Below are 23798 nucleotides of genomic sequence, written 5' to 3' on the forward strand. Positions count from 1 at the left end.
GCAGGACAATGAGAAACCATACCAGCTCTGACTTACGTGGGCCACTAGGCCACATACAAGTCTAGGTCGTGGGTCAAGATTTGGAATTTTTATTTTAAAAATTGTAGAAATACGCATTCATTTTGAAAATTTGCCAAAATAAAAACTTGTTGCCTGTTGGGTTGGCGAGAAATAAAAACTTCACATTAAACGAGCGATATATATAGAAATCGCTCTCTGAATGGACAATTTATTTTGTCATCCAATTAGAGGGCGACGAAATGCCATGATGGCATGATCTATCACCAAGGACAAAAACTTATCACCCATTGGACAGGAAATAAGTTTAAAAAATCTTCCGCCCAACAGACAACAAGGGTCGCTCGTGCCCTAGTAGGGCCCAACACAACCTTTCGCTTGCTAGACTAGAGGTAAGTTCAAAAAATCTCTATTTTGTGTGGCAGGAGATTTTTTGAACTTATCACCTATCGGATGGAAAAGAAGTATCTCATCCATCTCACCACCTCCCCATGTTAAGCTGGCACTTGTTGCATGAGACGTTTTCGTGCTGGTACACTAGGCTACTAGCCGACTGATATCAATCAAATGTTCAAGCGAGAAGAGCCTTTGTTGCCCTCCTTTGTCCATATTGGTGTGTTATGTCAATTATCGCTCGTTCAATGGATAATTTTTATTTCTCACCCACTAAAAAGACGTTTTTTTTTTTGCAAATTTCCGAAATGAGTTCATATTTTTGCAGTTTTTTTAAATAAAAAATTCCAAGATTTGTGGCAAAGTGTGGGGTGACGACAGGTAGTGGTTCTTCTGTTGAAGTCCACTGAATCTTTTTGTTTGAGGTTGGTAAACTCTTTTGAAACTTGTGAAATTTCTCTGATTCATTGAAAAAGGAAAGATACTTGCTGGTGGCATTCATGGAATTTGCTCGACAGCTCCAAAATTTGTAAAACTTCACGAAACTTGCTTGAAACTTCAGAAACTGTATCGAGTTTCAGATAATCAGTTTGCGTGAAGTTTTAATGAAACATGCTAATGATGCCTGTACCTCCTAGATCCTACCCCGTTGTGTGATTGGTCTCTTAACAACCCACATGCAGTTTCAAGTGACAAAAGATCCTGGAGGCCGTTTTGATCTTCCTGGTTCCCAGGCCTTCCTTCCTGCCCACATATTTCTATAGATATTTTGGTATTTATATCGCGAGAATCACGTCACTGACACGTGAGTCCCATGTCAATGCTACCCTACTTGTCATTCGAAACGATAAATATCCGGCTCCTTTTTCTTAGAAAGACGATACGACCCGTCGACTACCAGTACCCATGTCCGACGTTTCCTCCGGCCCCACAGGAAACGAACCCCAGATACCGACATCTGGGCCCTCGAGATTCATCAGACCCACAAGCCAGCGACACCGCCCGCAACTTATCCGAAGAATCTCCTCGACTCCATCTCGCCAAAGGCTCCAACTGTACGTCTGTACCCTACCGCTGTTACTCCCGCATAGCTTCAGCTTAGCCAAGAGCTTTGCCCCCAAATCCCCATGCCCCATAATCCCACAGCAATCTCGAAGACTTCCTTCCACTTCCGAGCGATTTGATCAGAGCCGCAACACAAGCACACAAAGCTCGCATCTTTCCATCTAGTTCTTTCAAAATTTGGAACGATTTTTGCGTTGATTTGGTCATTATGAGCGGCAAGAACCCCATCTCCGGCGCCGGTTTCTTGAAGCCGCTCGCCGGCGTCTTCCCCGGATGTGTGCCCGGCGCCGGCGCCGTGTTATTCCTCGTCGGCTCCGCGCTCGGCTTCGTGGCGGTGCTCCACGCCTCCGAGTCGGAGGAGGTCGGCGGCGAGTGGGCCGCCGCGGCGCGGTGGGCTGCTGCCCTGGTCGGCTCGGTCGGCGCCCACCACCTGCTTGTTGTGATCTCGCTTCTTTTCTTGGCCACCAGGGTCTGGCGCCTCGGCAAGCGCTGTGACGTCGTGGAGGGGCTAGTCGGCAACGCGGACTCCGCGGTGCAGGCATTGCGCGTGGGAGGCGCCGTGTGCGCCGTGTGCGCTGTGTGCGGGTCGAAGATACAGGCCCTGAAGAGAGGCCGCCGGGGTGTGGAGCGCGCCCGCTCCAACTCCTCCAAGGGCCGCGCTGACAAGCCGGTCTCGAGGTCGCTGGCTGCTGAATTGGAGCAGGAGGTTGACAAGGAGGAAGAGGACAATGCGGGCGAGATCAGCGATTCAGAAGAACGGAATGTGCAGTGGCTGAGGATGCGGCTCAAGGAGGAGAAGCTGCTGAGGGAGGTTGCGCTGGAGGAGGTGGAGAAGGAAAGGCGTGCAGCTGCATCCGCGGCGGACGAGGCCATGGCCAAGATCGCGTGCCTGCGCAGCGAGAAGGCGCTGGTGGAGAGGGAGGCGCGGCAATTCCAGGAGATGATGCAGCAGAAGCAGATGTATGATCGGCAGGTGATCGAGTCGCTTCAGTGGGTGATCATGAAGTCTGGGATGCAATGCTGGGAGACCGAGGCCTCATCTGATCGAGCTGTGTCGGAAACAAGCGAGGATGATAGAGACAGTAAGTAGCTAGCTCCGGGTTCTTGGTGGTTGGATTGGATCGAACAATGACGAAGGTCCTGGGATGGGGAAGTGATTGCCTTCCTGAAGTTCTTCATGCTCTGATCTGCTTTCTACAGCCAAACAGAGAATAATGCCCAAGTCTTGATACTTGTTGAATACTGCTGGGAGAACCATCCAGTATGCAGACCTCTTAAGCTCAAATATGTAATATCTACCTGTAAATATATCATCTTTTGTAAGCTACCTAGCTACTCGATATGATTAACACCGGTACTAGATTGTTCTCGCTTGCGATTTGCTAATGCTCATTCATTGCTATGTTATCAGTTGTCTACTGTTCTTGTTAGCTCTGAACAACTGTTTTGCAGATTCTGATTAATACTCGAATTAGCAATAACAAAATTCTGTAACTTTGTTACAAGTTCCTGCCCATGAGCTTGTTATGAAGCTTAACCGCCAGGAGATCGGAATATGAACCATTACCCTGGGAAGTCTGAATGCTCGGTTTCAGCATTAGGATCGTCAGATATGTATCAACCATGTTCGTGTAAAACACAACGAACTGCAGCAGCGCAATCGAATTGTTTCGTTCTGTAGTTTTTGATGTGCTGAACAAAGTTGCAGAAACTGTATTAGCTATCTCTGTTCGTCCTGTTTGAATATTGGCCACTCTCCGATTTCCTCTATCTTGTGTTCAAGCACCTTGGTAAGGTTCGGTGGCTTGCACATTAACAGGAAGCTCTGCAGTTTTATCTTCAGTTTTCTGCACCGTAGTCAAGCGGCCAAGCTCATCTTTAAACTTGGCGCGCTTGGTGTTTACGACTACCTCTCCCCACCCCACCCCACGGATCGCAATGCGGAGAGCCCTCCGCCCGCGCCGGCTGCAGGCCGCCGAACCACCGCAGCCCGCTTCTCCCCTATGGTACGCAGCGCCGCTGACGCCCCCGCCCGCGGGCGAGGCTGATCCCCTCCTCGTCGCGGCCTCCGAGGTCGCGCGCGCCCTCCCCGTCCACCCCGCGCCGCTCCCGACCGCTGCGCCCGCGCCCCTCCTCCGCCTCCTCCCTGCCTTCACCTCCGTGCACTTCCTCTCCCTCCTCCGCCACAACACGCTCGCCATCCCACCGCTCTCGCTCCTCTCCCTCTTCCGACTCCTCCTCGCCTCCCCTCCGGGCCTCTTCCGCCACACCCCGTCCTCCTTCCTCTCCATGTCCCACGTGCTCCTCGACCACCGCCTCCCCCACCTTGCGCTTCCCCTCCTTCGCCTGCTCGCTTCCCGCCTCGGCCGTGACTCCTCGCCGCGGCTTCTCCCGCTGCTCCTCTCCTCCGCCTCACCCGGCGACCCGGCCCCTCTCGTGTCCGAACTCGCCAAAGCATACGCCGACGAGGGCCTCCTCCCCGATGGCTGCTCCCTCCTCATCCTCGCGCTCCGCCGCGGCGTCCGCGTCCCGGTTCCCGCCTGGTCCGGCCTCATGAGCTTGCACCCCACTGCTCCCGAAGCCTACACCTTCTACCTGCAGCTGCTTGACGCGGGCGTGCCCCCGGAGGCCAGGCTGTTCAACGTTCTGATGCGTGACATGGTTAGATCGGGGGAGCTTGCCAGCGCGCGGAACGTGTTCGATGAAATGCGGAGGAGGGGCGTGCGGCACACGGTGGTCAGCTTCAACACCTTGATTTCAGGGTTATGCAAGGCGGGCGATCTGGATGGCGCAAACGCTCTGCACAGGCTAATGGCGGAGGCAGGTGTGGCACCGGACGTGTACACTTATGGTGCTTTGATACAGGGGCTGTGCAGGGCAGGGAGGAAAGAAGATGCAGTGGAGATGTTTGAGGATATGTGTGTTAGAGCTGTGAACCCCAACGCCGTCGTGTTCACGACATTGATAGACGCACATTTCAAGGAGGGGGATGTGGCAACTGGGCTGGAGTTGTACCGGGAGATGGAAGCAAGGGGTGTCCCGCTGGATTTGGTGGCGTACAATGCGATGGTGAACGGCCTTTGTCGAGCGCGAGATTTGAAGGCCGCCAATGGCATGGTGGAGGAGATGAGGAACACCGGTCTCAAGCCGGATAAGGTGACTTACACCACCCTCATGGATGGCTGCTGCAAGGAGGGGGAGTTGGATATGGCAGTGGAGATGAAACAGGAGATGTTGGACGAAGGGGTTACATTGGATGAGGTGACATACACCGCTCTTATATCGGGGTTGAGCAAGGCTGGGCGATCAGTTGATGCAGAGCGTGTTCTGTGCGAGATGGTGGAGGCTGGTCTGGATCCTGACAACACGACCTACACAATGTTGATTGATGCCTTCTGTAGGAACGGTGATGTGAAGACAGGCTTCAAGCTACTGAAGGAGATGCAGAATAAGGGTCGAAAACCTGGAGTTGTGACGTATAATGTGATTATGAATGGGCTCTGCAGGTTGGGGCAGATGAAGAATGCAGACATGCTTCTGAATGCAATGCTGAATATTGGGGTGTCCCCAGATGATATAACATACAACATTCTTTTGGATGGACATTGCAAGTATGGGAAAGTTAGAGACTCTGAAGAACTAAAGAGTGCAAAAGGAATGGTTTCAGATTTTGGGGTCTATACTTCACTAATCAGTGAAATTGTCAAGAAGAAGCCAACTAAGAGTTAACATGATACTAGAACTGACATTGCAACACGAATATGATTTGCAAGCTCAGGCTGACTAATAATGTGAATGTACCTTAATGACCAAAGATAATTGGCTTTGAAGATGCAATCTCGGGAAAGCAAGGGATTCTAGCAAATCAAGGACTACATATGTTTCGTGAATCTCTGATCAGTCAATTTATCTAGATGATATCAAATGTTTACCCAGAATCTGAGGTGTAGGGTTCAAACTACTCTCTTGTAGTCTGGCTACCGAACAGGATTGCAGATTTGTGTATGTTTAACAATGTACAAATCACAGATTCACAGCCAACTCTCGCAGATTGAGCAGATACTTGCAATTATTACAAGTAAGGTGTTTCTTCTTATTATGTTTAGAACTTTTCTCTATTTGAACCTACTTGTGGTTAGCGCCCCCCCCCCCCCCTCCCCCTTTCAGCAGGTAAACTTGTGTGCTATATCATGGTTTCAAGTCCCAATAGGCATCGTCGCATCAATGATAGTTTCAGTTTGCTTGTCATCATGATTAAATATGAGTGAAGTGTCTAATTCAGTCTATCGTTTACTTGAACAAAGCGAGACATGCAGGTAGATTTTTTGTTTTCATCTTCCCCAATATTTATTGGCAACTGAACGAAAGGTAGAGTAGATAAGCTTTATCTGCAATTGGACAACGTAATGAGATGTTTTGAAGGAGCAGAATTACAACTTTGCTTAATTTATTGCAGCCTACTGAAACTTCGGTTACCAAATGCTCGAGGCCTCCAACAACTATCTAGCTTGAACGGCCTTCGCTATCCCGTATGCTGCGGCTGAAGCAAGAGCACCAATAATAGCAGTCTGGACAGCGCTGATGAATGGGCGGTTCCCAGTAAAGCGACCCTTGATGTAGCCAAAGAAAAGTAGTGCAACCAATGTGACTCCAACAGATATGAGCATGGCATTCTGGGCTGTGGAGATGAACATGTAGGGCAGGAGAGGGACCAATCCACCGATCACGTAAGATAGCGCAATAGTGAAAGCGCTCTGCAGGGCTCTTTTCGGATCTGGTTTCTCCAATCCCAGCTCAAACCTGCACACATTGCTCTGGTTTGTTGAGAAAAGAATTTACCATTATTAATGATACTTCTAAGCTATTCATCATCTTTTATAGGTGGTTGATGGCTAATAACAGTATTGTTTTCATTCTTGACAGCCTTGTAACTATTGCAAATTTGACAACTGTCAAAGCATTTCAAATTAGTCCCATCAGACAACCATAAACATGTGCTCCCTAGTACAAAAATGAGTGAGAAGGGCTATCAGAAGGGACAACCACATATAGTGGCAATAACAGTTGGTCGTACCTCATCATGAAGTCTAGCCAGGCTTGAGGGTTCCTGCGGAGTCCGTCCACAACAGGGCCATATTCGTGCGGTTCGAGCCCGTACTGCGACATGATCTCTCCAATCTCAGTAGCCTCTGGATGATCAATCAAGGGTGTTATATTAGGAGGCAAATCGTATACACAGGAATCTGGCAAACATGTCTCATGAACTGTTTTCCTGTGCCATCCATGTACCGGTGTCTGGGACGGCGATGATCTCCTCCTGCTCCCTCTTCATCTCCCGCTTGTAATGATCTGCCTCGCTCTGGGCCGCGAGGTACCTACCACATGCCGCGGTTGCGGATCAGAATCGTGCGTTAGTGGGCACTTTTCTAATTGAAAAACGATGTGGTGTTTGTCCTGTTCCCAGATTAAAGAGGAAATTATTGTTCTCCACTATGCCGGGCCTGAAAGTTGTGATGCTAACATAAAGCGTGCTGGAGCTGGAATAGCACGTGGAAGAGGGCCACGCACCTGTTATCATGAGCTAACGTTTCCCCTAACGATTTTTACAAGTTGGAGTTTGACGTAAAGCACATGTCCGTATCTGAAGAAGGATGCAATGCTACCTGCTCTGCTCCTGGTCTTATCAGTTCCGTGTTGGACTTCTATCAGTACCAAATTACCAATCGCATACTCCTAGAGGCGGAGAACACTCTTTACTCCGTAACCAAGGACGTCCGCGGAAGCTTCTAGATTGTTTATTGAAAAACAACACTAAAATAAGCATCTTTTCGTTTGCAAGAGGCACTATTTATCTGTTTGACAGATTTTCAGCTCTAAAATTTATAAAAGCTAATTATTCCTAGCTCCAATTTTTTTAAGCTAGAGCTATGAGCAGAATGATGATCTTTGATTGAGTCATTTTATTTTTATTTTAGATTAAAAACAGAAATTTAAATAACTTTATTTTGTTCTACAAGCTCCAAAAAATTATTTGTATGCTACTAATTTAACTGCGTGTTGAAGATTTGCTATCTTAGCCTCACATGTCATTGACACATGTAGCCCATATTTTACCGAAACATAACTAAATTAGTGGCAACAGGATAAATTCCTGTAAACTTCAAATGCTACATAAATCACGAACTTAGAGCTCTGCCAAACCTACAAATGCTACTAGTACATAAATTTGAGACATGAAGCTGTGCCAAACATGTACTATGTACCAACCAATTACGTAAATGTAAGCATACAGAAAACGACGCTATCGTCTCGTCACTCTTAATCGTGTCGCTGATCAGAAAACTAAAGACTAAACGGGAGGTGTTGGGTAAGCACAGAGAGAGAGAGATTTATCAAGTGGTTACCCTCCGAGGCCCATGGAGATGGCGCCGGCGGCGACCTCGGCGAGGCCGGCGGTGAGGACGAGCGAGGAGGGCGCGCTGGCGCCGGAGAGCCCCGCGGCGAGGGCGAAGGGCACGGTGAGGCCGTCGGACACGCCCATGATGACGTCGCGCACCACCTCCCCCGCCGTGAAGTGCCGCTCCCGGTGGCTCGGCCGCTTCCCCAGCATCGGCTGCCCCCGCGCGTCGCCGCCGCCGTCCATCGCCGCCGCTACAGCCGACGACGGGTCCTGCAGGCTTGTTCGAGTCTTGGGTGGAACGGTGCGTCCGCGCGTGGGATGGGACCCTGGTGTGTATCTGAAACTCTGAATCTCCGTTCCCGTTTATACAGGGGGTTCCTGAGGTGGGCCCTTGCTGTCATAGGCCCAGAGGCAACGTCTATGTATCTGTGAGCACATCATGGCAAGGAATCGTGGTGACAAGTAGGGTACCGGTGAACCTAAGGTATTCATTAATATTTTTAGTTTAATTAGTAACATTATTTTTCTCAAATTCAATAAATTGGTAAGTAATCTACACTAATAGTGTAGCTAGTCTTCATGCAATATTTTATCATAATAAATTTTGATTAAATATTAGTTTCTTTACTTTTTTATGAGATTAGTGTTATTTAGTTACAAAACTCATAAAATTAGAAGAAGAGATAAAAATTATGTTAGTAGAAGAGAAAATTATTTATGTTCCAAACTTATACATGACCCGCATATATGTATTAGTTCGATACGTATACATTTTGATCAGCTGTCAAAATCGTGCGTCAGTTGTAGACAGTCCAATTAAAATCAGAATATGATTATCTTGCCTACTTGTTGCGACAACTTTGAGCTACAAGATGCTTCTTAATCTACTATCTTAGTAAGAATTTAAAAAAATCATAATTTTTCATTATGAATTTTAGTTATTGATTAATTGTATTTTAAATGGACTCTTTATTTAGGTATTTAATTTTTAAATAATTTGATTTTTCTAATACTATATTTTATATGGATCCTTCTTTTTTCTATTCTAATCCTAATTTCAATTATTATTAGTTTTATTTCATTTGGACTCTTTATTTACATATTTCTAATCCCATTTTTTTCTATTATGAATTTAGCTATTTACTAATCATATTTGATAAGGACTCTTCGGTTCAATCTAGACCGTTAAATGTTCGTAATAATGAGTGTTCTAGATTTTTTTTCTCTTTTTTCTCAATTAACGTGGTAATTTTGTGACCTTAAGATGAACATGATAGTTTTTTTAACACTCAAATAATAATATAATAGATTTTCAAAAAATAGTGTAATTAATTAAATTAAAAAGGATCGATAGATACTATTAAGTTTATCAATTTACACCCTAGTGACATGACAATTTCGCGAAACAGATGTTATGACAAGTCCACAACCTATTCCTTTTCTTTATTTGAACATGGTTCGTTTCAAGACTGGATTTAAGAAAGCTCTGACAACTATAATCAGTTTGGCAAGTACAGGAACAAAGACAATAGCTACTATTTAAGTTGCATGATTCATTCATGATGTGCACATCATGAGCCAAGGACGCACGGCACAGCCGTACATTTCACGTCACTAACGAGACAAGATCACGATTGTCCCAGTATCGACAACTACAGATCCACAACGGCGGTTCTGATGGGGAACGCGGCGGAATGTCCGTGAGAGTCCACGCATGCATGCATCGATCATCTCGATCTGCTTGCTTGTCCCTCCGCTCTTTTTGCCTGGTCGCCGCGCCATATGCTTGTGAGCAGCAGCCTTGCCTGCACGCCGAACTTCTCCTCTGGTCGCAGGTGCGGATCATAGAAAGGCAACTCCGCAGGGATGTGAGACACATGAGTTATCTTAATTATCTATTAAAATGTGCGCGACTGCATTCGCACGCTGCTGTCTGTTTGCAGACACATTCAGACACTAGTAGAGCTCATAGAAATGGGTCAAGTGTCTTTGAGGTTTTCTCGGTGGAGCGGGAGCAGGATCGGTCACGCCTCACCTCAAGCGCTCGCTCACGCCGTGCTGTCAGCCTCCTGCCGTCATCTCAAGCGTGGCACCGCTTCCGCTAGAGTCGGGTGCTGCCCTTGACTCGTTGCGAGCGCGTAGGTTCGGTAACTGGTTGTTGAAGAACTACTTAGTTATAGTCCAACGATCCTTTAAAGAAGTAATTGTATATAGAGACATAATACAGAGAAAATACGTTTTTTTTATTCATATATGTTTATAATGATGACTTTTTTCTCGTATATAGTGTTAAAAAAATATAAGAGGTAGAATTGAATCTTTTAAGAGATCATGATGAGCCCACATTCAGTTATGAAACTCCAATTTTACTAACACTCTCCCTTGAGCACTTTTCGCGAAATACATATATCTCATCAAAACTCTCCAAAAATCCCAGTAGAAAAAATTAGGAGAAGAGTAAATAGCTCGCGACATGATCACACTAATTACCTCCTTAAAAATCTTATCATGAGAAACTTAAAGAAAACTCATCTAAAGGAAAAAAAAGTACAATCCATCCAAAATAATTCATATAATCTTTATGATTAATTTTGGACACTTAATTTTCTTGACTAAGATTTAATTCTTTATATCAATATTATGTGAAAATTCTCCCCCTAGAATGCGCAACTCACTAAGCCTCATCATCCTAATATCACGAACATATCTTTCAAAACTAGATGCAGGAAGAGACTTAGTGAATAAATCTACTAAGATTTTCACATGATTTGGTATGCATTACATTTCATTCATTCATTCATTTTATGCAATTCATGAGCATAAAAGAACTTAGGATTGATATGCTTCATTAAGTTGCTTTTCACATATCTCGATTGCACTTGTAAAACACATGCAACATTATCTTCATGAATAATGGTGGGGTAATAGTAGTGTTCAAACCATATGGCTACAGATAACTCTTCTAATCCATGCGTATTCCTATGCAGCTTCATGTAAAGTTATTATTTTCGAGTGGTTCGTCAAAGTAGATACAAAACTTTACTTTGATGATTCCAGGAACTTACAGTTCTGCCACATAGAAAAACATAGACAATATGTAATCTCACTGTATGCGGGTCTGATAGATACCCAGCATCTGCGTATCCAACCAGATTTAGGTCATAATTCTTTCTGTAGAACAGATCTAGATCTTTACTGTCCTGCAAGTAACGCAGAATATCCTTCATGCCCTTCCAATGCCTTTTAGTGGGCTTTACTTGTATTGGAATTCCGGTCTCAATACTTCCTCCCCCTCGTCTCTAAATTTTTAGGGATCTTGATCTGCTTACAATGACCTTCTGATCGTGGGAAATAATTTTTCCAAACCGCTCTAACACATTCTGAGTGTAGTTTGGCTGATGTACTAAAATTACATCTGTCACATGCTCTAGCTGCACGCCTAAGCAAAATCTTTCATTTCAAATTTATACTTTAAGTACATGCTTGCTTCTTCTATTTCTTCTTCTGTACCGATGATATTCAGATCATCTTCATATGTAAAAATACATTTTGGGACATGACTGTTTCAAGCCATATAACGACTTCTTCAATTATACGCTATAAATATATCTATTTCTTCTACCTGATTCAGCAATGGTATTCCTTCATGTATATTCATATAAATGTCCAAATCAAGGCTCACATACGGTAACAACATCCATCAATTTTATTTTCAACTCCAGGCTGATTGACATTGAGATCAAATATCTAAAGGTAATGCCATCTATCACTGGGGAATAGGTTTCTTCATAATCAATGTCTAGTCGTTGAGTGAAACCTTTTGCCACTAGTCGTACTTTGTACCTCATAATTTTATTCCTTTCATTTCTCTCACGAACAAAAATCCACTTGTATACTACTAGTTTGATGTGGGGAGGTGTGAGGCATACTGGCAAAAAAAACCTCTCTTTTGCTCAAGGATAGCGATTCAACTGTTATTGCCTTATACCAGTCTTCCCAATCTGACCTCATTTTTCATTCGGTGAGCGATGCAGGCTCAGGGTCATGATCCATAACTATGGTAATTTTATTTGCGAAGTAATAGTCAACTATTGTGGTTGCTCTATTATAGGATTCCTCTGAGTTCATATAGTTTATTGCTATTTCATCATGGGTTGTACTTTCATGTGCTTTTACATCTTGCTCTTCATAATTTCTTTCAGGTGCACTTTCAGGTGCTTCTTCATTATTTCTTACTGTTGGAGTAAGGCACTATTAGTTTACTAGCATTAATTTCAGCGCACACATTTTCGCTGGTTTCTTCCTGCGTGGGAAGATTCAAATCTGGTATGCCTACTTCTTGAGGTTTCATACCATCGCTAGGTCTCAACTAGCTCCCTTTTTTTCATTTAGGGCATTTCTGTGATCGGCTGTGGTAAACTCTCATTTTCTATTTTTGCCAGACGTCTCCGGCTATTTGGGACTTGAGGAACCGAATTTCTTATCCTTTATTTATTTTTCGGAGCTCCTAGGACAAGATGAGGGGTACCTTCTTTTAGTACTTTCACCATCTCCAGTACATTGCGTGTAGGCACATGCGATTTAGTCACGCTCTTCAAATCACAAAAATGATCAGGCATATCGTTTGCTAATTTCTGTAAAATAATAATTTTTTATACTTCATCATTTGCTTCACTAGTGAGAGGATCATATGCCGCAATTCTTTCGGCTTTCCAAATAATTTCCCGATATTCTTCATCCGATGGTATATTTCCTCCACTAATGACGAAAAATTATTTTCATCAAATATGCAGTCAGCGAAGCGGGCCGTATGCAAATATCCAATTACTAGTTCTAAGTATCGGATTATGGATGCAGTCTCATAACCGACATATATTTCAACTTTCCGCAAAGTTCCCATAGCGGTTCGCTGTGGCGGTGATATTGGCATATAAACCGTACATCTAGGTTTACAAAAATGAAAATTTTTCGAAATTACCCCTTGCACTAGTTCCATAGTTGAATGGATATTATAGGAGGATGATCTATAATAAATGAGAGCTGCCGCATGTAAGACTGCATGCCCCCAACATGTAGCAGGTAAATTACAATGCTGTAACAAAGTTCTAGCAATGAATTTTATTCTTTTATCAGCGCTTCGGCTAGTCCATTCTGAGTGTGGATGTGCGATACAAAATATTCAACTTTAATTCTCATACCAGTGCAATAATCATCGAACGCTTTTAGAAGTAATTTCTCCAGCGTTATCCATTCTACTGGATTTTACTCGATGGTCAGGAAAATTATTCCTGATCTATATGATCTGTGAGATCAACTTTGCAAATGTGTGATTGCGGGTAGATAATAGACAAAATGCGATCACTTCGAGGATACGTCTATCAATACTATAAAGTATCGAAATGGGCCAGAAAGCGGCTGAATAGGACCACAAATATCCTCTGAATTTGGTTCAAGAATGCAAGGATTTCTTCTTGCACCTTCAAGGTAGACAGTCTTCTATTGATTTCCCGGTAGCACATGTAGGGCATACAAAATCTTAATGATTCGGGAAATTCTTTACATTTATGACGTGACCTATTTCTCATCATTCTAAGACCAGAGTGATCTATTCTATCATGATATAAGGAGAAAAAATCTCCTCATGAAGGGAAGTTTTTCTAGTATTCTTACTTTGCTATTACGCTTAGTGATGAATAGGTGTTCCCTACCATCTTCTTCACCAGTTTCTACATTGAAACTGGTAGTGCGAATATCTTTAAAACTTAAAAGATTTTTTGTAGATTTAGAGTACAACAATGCTTTTTTAATGTGCAAAGTAGTTCCCATAGGTAGTATGACTACGTCTCTTCTAGAACCTACTATGCAATTATCACTACCAGTGACATTCATCATTTTTCAAAGCTATTTCTAATAGACTAAAAATACATTTTTTCTCTGAAGATGATATTTGTGGTTTCACTATCCATAATACACACTTCCTACATACGGACGTCACACATATTCCATTAAATATCGAAAAATATTGTTTGCAGCTAAACTTGCTCTTCTAGAGCTTTCATTTATTCATTCAATCCTTTTAAATTCAGCAACTAGATAAATGACTAAATACTTTAATTCTAGATAGAGTCTGCAAAATATTCGGTCACTTCTTTTTCAATGGCTTTCTTTTTCGCTTCATCATTCATGGCATCTTCTATGGCAGTGGAGGAGGGCAAAATAGAGGCATCTGCATCCTTTATTGGGAGGTCTTTTACTGCTAGTGTGGGAGCATCATCAACTTCCATGTGAGATGCTTCACTTTCAATTGCAGCTACTTTGTCCACTTTCATCCTCACTGCAATGGTGAGGTGTGCTTCTGACTGCTCCTTCTTATTCTTCTGGTATGCTTTCATAACATGTTTTGGTGCTTTATAGATCCTGGTTCAGCTCACTATATGGCTTGACTTCTTTCTTTGTCTTATCATTATCATCACCAGGCATGATCTTGTCTGCCACCACTTCCCATCCTCCCTTCCCCCGGTTCTTATTGCGATTTTTACGTGTTTTGAAAGAGTTGTGATTCACTTTTAGACCACTGCTCTTGCCTTGCAGCTGGGATAAGAAGTTCTTGTTTATGATTTCATCACGAACTTCAAGAAGCTGCAACACGTTAGTCAGTTCTGAATACTTGTTGTATTTTGATTGACGGTGATTGCGTGCGGATTCTGTCGCATTCGGGTGAAAAGTAGAGAGAGTATTCTCAATTTTTTCCTCTTCTATGATCTCTTTCCCATAGAGACACAGAAGAGTGCAAATGCGGTGCAACGCGGAGTTGTACTCTCTGACTTGCTTGCAGTCATAGAAACGGAGTCGGACACATTCTTGCTCTGTAAGAGGCTTGATGGTGTACTTAATGCGCTCAAAACGATCTTGCAGTGCGTCCCATTGTGCCTTAACGCTAGTCATTACCATATACTCATCCTTCAAAGTAGGGGAGAGATGGTGGCGAAGAAAATAAAGTGCTTGATCATTCTCATCCTCCGTAGGAATTATTACACTACATGTTCCTAGGTCAATGGCAGCGCGAAGCTTTTATCGCTCCAAGTACAATCCGGACATCCGACGTCTAAGTGAGATAGTTACAGCTATCTGCACTTGTCGGAGGATTAACTCCTATCGCAGGGATCCCGAGAAATCCCTTTTTAGAGATTCGGCCGGGGGGATGATCCTGAATAAGTTCGTCGGAGAAATAAATGGGAATGAATGCAACGGCCGGTGGTGGGGGCGATGACCTAGCGCAAGAAGAAGTAAATGCACTAGAATTTAGACAGGTTCGAGCCGCACGGGGGCGTAATACCCTACTCCTGTATGGATACAATAACTGTCCTGAGAAAGTCCCTCAAGGATGTTACTGGTTACAAGAATATTGGCCTAACTAAGAGCTTGAGGCTCCTTGTTCTTCGGTTGGAACAATACTTAACCTAGCTCACAGTGTCTCTCGTTCTTCCTTGTTGACGTTGTGCCTTGTGCGTTGTGTTGTTCTGCGTATCCTCTGGCTCTGGATCTCTCTCTTCGATTGCCTTCTTGCTTCTGTGTTGCCGGCTATTTTAAGTATTCGTCGGCCGAGACATGCCCCGAACGGGAAGGAGGGGGCACAAGTTCCAAGACGTCGCGACTGGGAAATGCGTCATCATTTCTTCTGGGTGAAGTGACTGGGGGTGAAAAATGCATCGCACGCCCGGTCACCTATCACCATAAACGCCCTAGCAACGGACGCCGTGAAGAGGGCCCACCGGGCAGCCGCAGAGTAACCCGGCGTGCCCGCCCTGTCTTGTTCCTCTGCCACAGCAGGGCGGCAGACGGAACGCCTTGATCCTCGCGATGTTATCCTGAGGCAAGCCGGATGACGCGGAACGTGACCCATGCAATTAATGACCCCACGCCTCTCTGCCAAAACATGACAGGAACTGACGCTGCGGCGGGAGCAGTTGGATGTGTCAGGCCACGCACGCTCATTAAATGCGGCATCGGACCTCGGACTGATGGACACCTCATCGGTGGGCCCCTCGGGGGCCTTTCTGGGTCGTCGGGGCACCGAGTGCTCGGGGGTACTGTTCACGTCCCCGAGCACTCTCTTCCGAGAATGCCTATCCTTGTCCTCAGGGTACCGGGTGCTCGAGGGTACTGTTCACCTCCCCGAGCACTTTCCTCCCGAGCACTCTTGCACGAACCTTCGGGGAACCGAGTGCTCGGGGGCCGCCACGTGCAGCCCCGAGCACTCTTTGTGCGGATCCTCGGGAAACCGAGTGCTCGGGGGCTGCTGCTCGCAGCCCTGAGCACCCTCTCCCGAAACTCAGCTCTTCTAATCATCGGGGGACTAGGGTGCTCGGGGGTGACCGGGCACCGACCCAAGTACTTTCTTCCCGGTACTTAGACTCCGTGGATCATCGGGGAACTGGGGTGCCCGGGGACCACCGACTATGGCCCCGAGCACCTTCTCCCGGGACTTGAGCTTTTCTCATCCTTCAGTAGAGACCTTGCGGGATGATGTCATGTGGCGGATGGCTGGCCGGGCCTCGGGACTCAGGGACCCCAGGTTCCTGATACACCGACAGCACTCAGCTCGGTGAACTCCTTGTTCGTGATGCCAGCCATCTTCATATTCAAATGACGCAAGTATTACTACTAATAAAGTTACATCGTGTTGGTAAATAGGATTACTGTAAATTTTTTGAAATTATCTATGCTACTGTATGAATATTACTGAATTTAAATGCATAACAAGCAATTTAAACAATAATAATAACATAGAAATAAATACTACATAATTACTAAAAACATATGCAAAATTCAATTCTAGAAAAGGTATCTTCGAGATTTTCTTTAAAGTCCTAAAGTTTATATACATAACTTCAGAATTTACGTAATTTTCAGAAACCAAAATATCTAATTTGCAAAATTTCTACATACATTTTTTCTTTTCTATTTCTTATTCTGGCCGGTCGGCCCAGCCTAAAACACCCTTTCCTTCTATGGGCGGCGGCTGCGGGCGGCTGGCTTTGAGTGATGGCGCGCGGTGGTCGGGGTGGAGACGCATGCGGGCGTCAGCATGGAGACAGGGGGCCAATGCGGCGGCACTACAAGGGTGCGCGACAGGGAGATGCGCATGCGTGACCGTGATGTATGTACGTATACATTACACCTTCACATGCTTCAGTTTGCATGGCCGACAGGGCAACTGCCGTGTACAGGTGACATGGGATTTCTAGCCTTCATGGTCAGAGGCCGTAGCACTTCGGTGCACGGCGGCCAGGCCTCTTCCTTCCCCTTTTTTTAAAATCTGTGCATCTGTGCAGGGCGGTCTGGCCTGAACGTAGCGGCCAGCAGAGCTGCGTGGCAGCAGGCTTGGCTTCGTGGTGTACGTTGCTTCGTGGCAAACTGGCAACAGGCCAGCAGGGCTCTCCATCTGTTGCGTACTTGCGTTCTATGGATGCTAGTAGAAAAAAAGGTGGGCCCATAATCCAAGTTGACTTCGAAGTTATCATGCCGCAGTGTGAGGCATTGCTAGCAGGTCCCACAAGGTAAATAAAAAAATATTGGCATCGGCAGCCATGGCACGCATAGACTGTCTCCACCGCAAAGGCCGACCGTGGCACGCCCCTAGCGGCTAGCGTGCACCAGGGGCGCCGGCCTGCAGGGCCTCTGGCCTGATTCGATGGGTGCGCAGGGGCTAGGAGGCGCGTGGCCACAGGGAGATGGTGCGGCGCGTGGCCACAGGGAGATGGCGCGCGCTTGTTCTGCTGCGGGAGATGGTGGCCGGTGCGTGGCGTGCAGGCCAGCAAGATGGGCAGCGCGTGCAACGAGGCGGCGCCTTCAGGTGCGGCTGCGAGCACATATGGCTGCAGAGAGCCGGCTTCGGCGGTGCCGCATGAGCGCCGTCACGCCGTTGTGCTTGCCGCAGAAAAACCAATCTACAAGGTTCTACAAATCCATCCGAAATTCCGAATCCATCTACCACGAGCGGAATCCGGTGGGATAAAGAACGACGTAGCGTAGTATGTTCATATTATGATAAATTTATGTAATATAGGGCATATAGACTAGACCATGATCTGATCGTTTGATGACGATGTTGATACAGTATAGATTCGTTCCGTTAGATTGGTCTTCAACAGAGTTTTACGTTAATAATATGTCAAGAAAATACTGCTACCGGATGTAGCCCATCGATCCTTTAAAAAAACAACTGTATAGGAGAAATATTTTCTTTTTTTATTTATCTGTATTTATAATGAGAACTTTTATTCTGTATATATAATACTAAAAATTTATAAAAAATTAAAATTGAATCTTTCAAAAATCAAGATGAGTTCACGTTCAATTGTAAAAGTAGCAACCTCTGTAACTCGACCCCGATGGCTGGCGGGCGTTGGAACTTGGAACGTTGTTCAATCGGAAACCGTCAAAAGGCCTCGCTTGCAAAAAGAACACAGATATATTTGACGACTGAGCACCGACACTGCTGCGTGGCCTATGTTTGTTTTTATTCTAATCATTGATTCTGGTTTAAAAACAAAAATAAAAATAAATAATCATAATATAAACGATAATTCTTATAATCCACGAACTAAGTTATACTTATAAAATCTTACAATTCATAATATACAAACTAAGTTATATTATAAAATCTTATAATTCATAATATAATAAAAATAAACTTGTACTGATTATACATACTAGATTGGATTCTCATACTCTAATCCTAAAACAATCCGGTCCTTATTTGATCGGATGAAGTTTATTCAAGATCTCGACACGACCACACGGATTATATTACAATGAACTGAACGAATGACAATTCCCAATTACTCTTCACGGTCAGCACTGGCTTCTAAGCGGCTCAAGCGCCTTTATTGGTTTGCCTGATCTATCGAGCCACTATCGTCTAGTTCGCCTCGGAACGCTGCTTCTCCAGTTCCTCGATGAATCCGACGAAGTTGAGGATGATTCTCTTGCCTTCAGGGGTGATGATGCTCTCTGGGTGGAATTGGACACCCTGAAATAGCACATGTTAGCGCTCACTAGAACTCTGGGTAAACATCACAGCATGCCTTACAGGCCACCATATGTCTCAATGTGGCGTGAAGCGTTGAGAATATACCTGGATATGCTTGTACTTCTTGTGGCGAGCGGCCATGATAAGTCCATCCTCAGTCCATGCAGTGGCCTCCAGAGCGTCATGCGGAAAGCTTTCCTGCTCAATCACCAAGCTGTGGTATCTCGCAGCGGTAAAAGGGCTGTCCATGGAAGTGAGGCTAGTGTCAAATCAAGGTCTGCTCCCGACAAGTACAAACCGACAACAACTAAGTCTTTGTCCAAGCAAATTAGGTAGGCTAGAAATGAAACTCATAAGATTTATCTAAAAAGATAATGAGAAAATAATAATGATAATAAGTACTAGTAATAGTAAAAAATAAAGTAATAACGGTACGAAGAGACTGAAGTATAAGTTATGATTCTGGCACGTGGATTGCTAATTTTCACACGGTTCTATCTATGAATAGTTCTTTAGAGATATTCTATTACTTCACGTCTCTTTACAGACTCATCTTATGTTAGGTTTGGTTGACTCCTACCTCTCTTTACATTATCAGCGTGCTTTAGTATCCCACTATGTATAGGTGACTCTTAAGACCTCCGTTGAATATGTCCAAACCATCTCAACCAATATTAGACAAACTTTTCTTCAATTGATGCTATTTCTACCCTAACACGTATATCATCATTTCCGATCCAATCCTTTCGAGTACCCTAAACTGAATGAGGAATAAATCATAGACGATTTTTCTGAGAAAAAAGCTATCATTAATACTAACTGGATACCTCTTCCTAGGACCGAAGTAGGAAAAGATAAAAAAAAAACAGCAACTTCTCATACACGAAATGCTGCATGACTTGGCAATTGCAAGGCACATGTGGCAGAGTTCCTCAACCAAAACAGGGGACTGAAGGGGTGTAACAAGATCATGGACCTTTCTACTTCTCAATAGAAAGCAGAACCAACCACAATGTGTGTACTAACGAGTACTTATACTTTTCCCTCTTTTTTAGACCCTTTAATTGACGTAGATGCAGCAGAAGAGTTAGTTGCATGTCCTACTGCTATGGAACAAGATAGCATGAAGACTAGTAAGCTACGAGAATTAGTAACGATTAAGATTACTAAACTAAGAGAATTAGTAATCGAAAAGCATAAACAAACAAAATAATACTTGGCTGACTAAATGATTCACAAAGCATACTTTGGCAAGCCATTGAATAAGGCCTTCCCTAATTCTTCGTCATAGTAAACTGGGGAGCTTTTTCCATGCATCACACCAGAAGGAGCACGGATAATCTTTCCTGCGTATTGATACACTCAATTATTTTCAGTAAGACAAAAGCAAAGGTCATGGAAAGCCTTGTGCCTGGTATAAAAAAAAAATCTTACCTCCAAAAGCCTCCCCGATGCACTGCAAACCCATGCAAACTCCAAAAATTGGGATGGTTGGCCCTAATTCCAGAACAGTCTGCAATGATATACCTGAATCTTGTGGTTCACCTAAAGAGAAATACAAATGTAGTTGTTATACTCAGAAACTTGTATTGTATCGCGGCCGGATTCAATAAGAAAAAACTACCAGGCCCTGGAGAAATAAGAATTCCTCTTGGGTTTCTCCTACAAAAGATAAAAAAAGGTGAACATCATCAGCAAACTCAGAAGCTATAACAATATGACATAGTGCCCTTTTCTTTGGAGTGGAAAGCAACATCAAATTGAACATGTGCTCAGAGAAATATACCTCTTTACATCCTCTATGGTCAGTTCATCATTGCGATACACCTCGAAGTTTAATCCAAGCTCCCCCATATACTTCATCATCAAAAACACAATGTCAGCAAGACAATTGTTTTCTCATAGGACATGTTTTTTCATATATCGTATTTGAATAAAGGGCACAAAGATTTGTGAATACATAAAAACAGATATATAGATTCCACCTATGAGATATAATAGTAATGCACAGTAGTTGGCATAATCTTCATGATTAATGACCACAACACCACAAGAATTTACTAGTTTCACAAAGAACTATGTCATCCTTCCCCCAGTATTAACACTTCATTGTTACAGCACCATGTTAAATTGTTGAGGGAACTTGTTAACATTGGTGAAGTCAACATTTCAAAACATACCATCTAGAATGGTAGGTACACGACAAAATCCCAAACGAAAATTTATAGAGGATCCAACAGCTGCTGATCCATCTCATAAGACATGCTTCTGAACAAATGTCCAGCACTAGCAATTGGCCCAGAACATGTACTGCCGACCTCCAAATACATCTTTTTCTTTATATGTAGCCTGCTACTTATTACCACAGGTATTTGTGGACCAAGGGGCACTGCCTTTGAAGAATTAAGACATGCAAAAGGATTATAACCGGCAATATTACCTTACAAGAAAGGCAACACATACCACTACCATTCAAACATACACTTTTGTTTTTGATATTCTAACCAATATAAAAAAATATTTACGGAAAAATAATTTTGTAGTTCTATTACAAAGAAATATGCATATGCCTCATCTTTCAAATCAAGAATCCACTAGTCTAATTCCGAGATCTGGTCCCATTAAAAGAATAGGTGGTAAATTGGGAGGTAAATATGCTTATATTAAAGAACTTCCTGCATAAGACCATTCTAAATAAGAAATACTAGGAAAGGTAGCAAGCATTGAAGACACTCTATGGAAATAGACACGGAATCCGACAAGTCGACAACAACTGAACAAATCGGGCGTTCATCGTCCAAGTTTGGATCATCCATAATTGTTTCGTGAGAACAGGAAACACATATCCTACATCCCCATGTAACAAAGAATGCATACCTATTGGAACAAAAGTTTTATTCTTGCGGATTTATTTACAAAACAGCTGTCATTAGATGTTTAGTCTTTAGTGCCCAAGGAGGTGGATTATGACAGATTTAGACATGAGTATTTCCTTTTTAAATTTAGATGCCTGATTAGCACAAGCACATTCCCTTTCCAGAAAGGTTCATACTGTATCACAGCGTCATGGAATACATTCATGACATCTTGTGAGCAGGGGTTCCATCAGTCGATCTTAGTACACATACAATTGAGAAAAACAGCCTTTGTCTATTATAAAGGGTCATTAAAAGTTTCTTACAGCACCACCAAAAACACAATTACTTAAACCAATGTGAGAACAGGGCTTACAAAACATTATGAGCAAACATCTAAACATAGTTATCATGTCGGTGTGGCGAGGTGTGGTGACCCGCCACCTTCACACCTTTATATCGCTTATGGCGCGCCCGTGGCGATGCCATACGAGCTAAAGAAACACCAAAACAGCAGCAAGGAGGAGGAAAGGAAAAGGAAAAAAGGAGAAGGAGAGGGGTTGGCCCAGCCCCTAGAATGATTATCTCATCCTCTCCACGAGCAGACATCCACAAGCCCCATCTCTGTGTGTGTGTGTGTGTCAGGTCACCTTCACCAGCCGCGCCTCCCTCCCTCCCTCCTTCATGGCACCTCCACCAGCCGCCTCTCCTTCCCTCCCTTGCCCCCACTTCTCCTCCCTCTCATTCCCCTTCTCTCGGCTACACAACTTCAGCGACGGTGGCATGGAAGGGGATCGTCAGGAATGAAGCCGGAGGACGACGGGGCAGCTTCGGCAACGGCAAATCAGGGTCACCCGACTCCAGATCTGCCTGATCTGCTCCCCGCTGGCCCTCCACTGGGCGGCAGACAGGCGTGGCGGACGGGAAGCTGTGGCATCGGCGTGGCGAGCCTCGAGTTGATATAGCGATGCTATGGCGACGCCTTAACAACTATGCATCTAAATAAATTATTCTACAGTCTGAATCTTTAAAAAGCATAGCATCTTGCAAATAGGCAAATATAATTCAAGTTAATTAAAGTAAACGGAAAAAGGTATAAAAATTATCTAGAAATGCATCCAAAAAAATCTGATCGAACCCAGAAAGCAACTTCCACTCCAACTAGTTCGCACAGCAAACAGATAGAAACCCCACATCATGTCATCTCAACCCAGCCGCAGTCCGCTGGCAGTCAACCACCCCTCTCCACTCGCAAAGATATCACATGCAAAGTTCCATATCGTCAACAATTCGAAAGGGGAGCATGTCCCTAACAGCATACAACATTATACTATACCTGACAGAGGTTGTAGGTAAAGCTGTCGTAGTTATCGATGACAATGATAGGCTGCTTCTCCGTGGCCGGGCGGCCGTTCAGGTCGGCCACCGGCGCGGCCGCGGCCGGCCCCGCGGCGACGACCACGGGGGACAACGCCCTCCCACCCCTAACGAACAACCCGCTGCTCGCCAGACCTGAGTGGGGTAACATTCCAATCAATCAGCCAAGGAATGCGCCGAATCAGGCGACAAAGGTGCGAAGGTGAGCGATTCGTACGGAGCGTCGCCGGGAGCCGCGCGAAGGAAAACGCGGGTGAGGCCGCCGGGGAACACACCGCAGCAGCGGCCGGGGAAGAGGCGGCGGCGAGGTGGGAGCAGGCCATATCGGCGAGGGGGAACCGGGGAGGTGGTGGCTGGAGGTGCGGGTTGTTGCGGGGAGTCGCGACTCACGTGTGAGGAGGGAGTTCGCGGGAGGAAGAGGGGAGGCGTTGCTTATGTAGAACCTGTTTTGGGTTTTGGTTGGGTTGGAATAAGGTGCTACAGTATCTATGCTGCAGTGCTGATGCTACAGTGAAAACTGCACGGTGTATCTTCCACGCGAATTACTGTAGCAATGTGTATCCGTTGGAATGATGAATAATTAGGGATGCCGATTGGCACCTTCCCGACAGATAATTCCTCTTAGGAATGGGATATGAATATTTATTCTCTCATG

The 23798-nt window shown here is 44.7% G+C and overlaps 4 protein-coding genes across 4 annotated transcripts; 2 read left to right on the plus strand and 2 right to left on the minus strand.

Moving 5' to 3' along the window:
• Positions 1-1409: 1409 nt before the first annotated feature.
• LOC133924364 (protein FLOURY 1-like) lies at positions 1410-2846 on the plus strand. The gene has a single exon (XM_062369857.1). The coding sequence runs from the start codon at positions 1685-1687 to the stop codon at positions 2564-2566; it is 882 nt and encodes a 293-aa protein (XP_062225841.1). The 5' UTR covers positions 1410-1684; the 3' UTR covers positions 2567-2846.
• A 212-nt stretch (positions 2847-3058) lies between these two features.
• LOC133924363 (putative pentatricopeptide repeat-containing protein At1g09680) lies at positions 3059-5554 on the plus strand. Its single transcript, XM_062369856.1, has one exon. The coding sequence runs from the start codon at positions 3415-3417 to the stop codon at positions 5203-5205; it is 1791 nt and encodes a 596-aa protein (XP_062225840.1). The 5' UTR covers positions 3059-3414; the 3' UTR covers positions 5206-5554.
• A 280-nt stretch (positions 5555-5834) lies between these two features.
• Positions 5835-8217, minus strand: LOC133924365 (vacuolar iron transporter 1). Its single transcript, XM_062369858.1, has 4 exons — positions 7881-8217; positions 6766-6851; positions 6551-6665; positions 5835-6276 (listed from the first exon to the last, which is right to left on the minus strand). Exons 1-4 carry the CDS (start codon positions 8117-8119, stop codon positions 5976-5978), a joined length of 741 nt encoding a protein of 246 aa, XP_062225842.1. The 5' UTR covers positions 8120-8217; the 3' UTR covers positions 5835-5975.
• A 10233-nt stretch (positions 8218-18450) lies between these two features.
• Positions 18451-23598, minus strand: LOC133924367 (anthranilate synthase beta subunit 1, chloroplastic-like). The gene is made up of 8 exons (XM_062369859.1): positions 23361-23598; positions 23103-23278; positions 20698-20768; positions 20536-20573; positions 20346-20456; positions 20158-20257; positions 19017-19152; positions 18451-18911 (listed from the first exon to the last, which is right to left on the minus strand). Exons 1-8 carry the CDS (start codon positions 23464-23466, stop codon positions 18801-18803), a joined length of 849 nt encoding a protein of 282 aa, XP_062225843.1. The 5' UTR covers positions 23467-23598; the 3' UTR covers positions 18451-18800.
• Between the last annotated feature and the right edge of the window lie 200 nt (positions 23599-23798).

The sequence above is a fragment of the Phragmites australis genome, chromosome 7 (assembly GCF_958298935.1).
Source record: "Phragmites australis chromosome 7, lpPhrAust1.1, whole genome shotgun sequence".
Classification (NCBI taxonomy): Eukaryota; Viridiplantae; Streptophyta; class Magnoliopsida; order Poales; family Poaceae; genus Phragmites; species Phragmites australis.

What these genes read in the sequence shown, in the direction of transcription:
- LOC133924364 (XM_062369857.1), top strand. Translation starts at nt 1,685, where the DNA reads ATGAGCGGCAAGAACCCCATCTCCGGCGCCGGTTTCTTGAAGCCGCTC.
- LOC133924363 (XM_062369856.1), top strand. Translation starts at nt 3,415, where the DNA reads ATGCGGAGAGCCCTCCGCCCGCGCCGGCTGCAGGCCGCCGAACCACCG.
- LOC133924365 (XM_062369858.1), bottom strand. Translation starts at nt 8,119, where the DNA reads ATGGACGGCGGCGGCGACGCGCGGGGGCAGCCGATGCTGGGGAAGCGG. An exon ending in CATCGCCGTCCCAGACACCG is followed by an intron (nt 6,666 to 6,765) that starts GTACATGGATGG and finishes TTGATCATCCAG; the next exon opens with AGGCTACTGAGATTGGAGAG. An exon ending in TGGCTAGACTTCATGATGAG is followed by an intron (nt 6,277 to 6,550) that starts GTACGACCAACT and finishes CAATGTGTGCAG; the next exon opens with GTTTGAGCTGGGATTGGAGA.
- LOC133924367 (XM_062369859.1), bottom strand. Translation starts at nt 23,466, where the DNA reads ATGGCCTGCTCCCACCTCGCCGCCGCCTCTTCCCCGGCCGCTGCTGCG. An exon ending in CATCGGGGAGGCTTTTGGAG is followed by an intron (nt 20,258 to 20,345) that starts GTAAGATTTTTT and finishes ATCAATACGCAG; the next exon opens with GAAAGATTATCCGTGCTCCT. An exon ending in TTATTCAATGGCTTGCCAAA is followed by an intron (nt 19,153 to 20,157) that starts GTATGCTTTGTG and finishes TTCCATGGACAG; the next exon opens with CCCTTTTACCGCTGCGAGAT.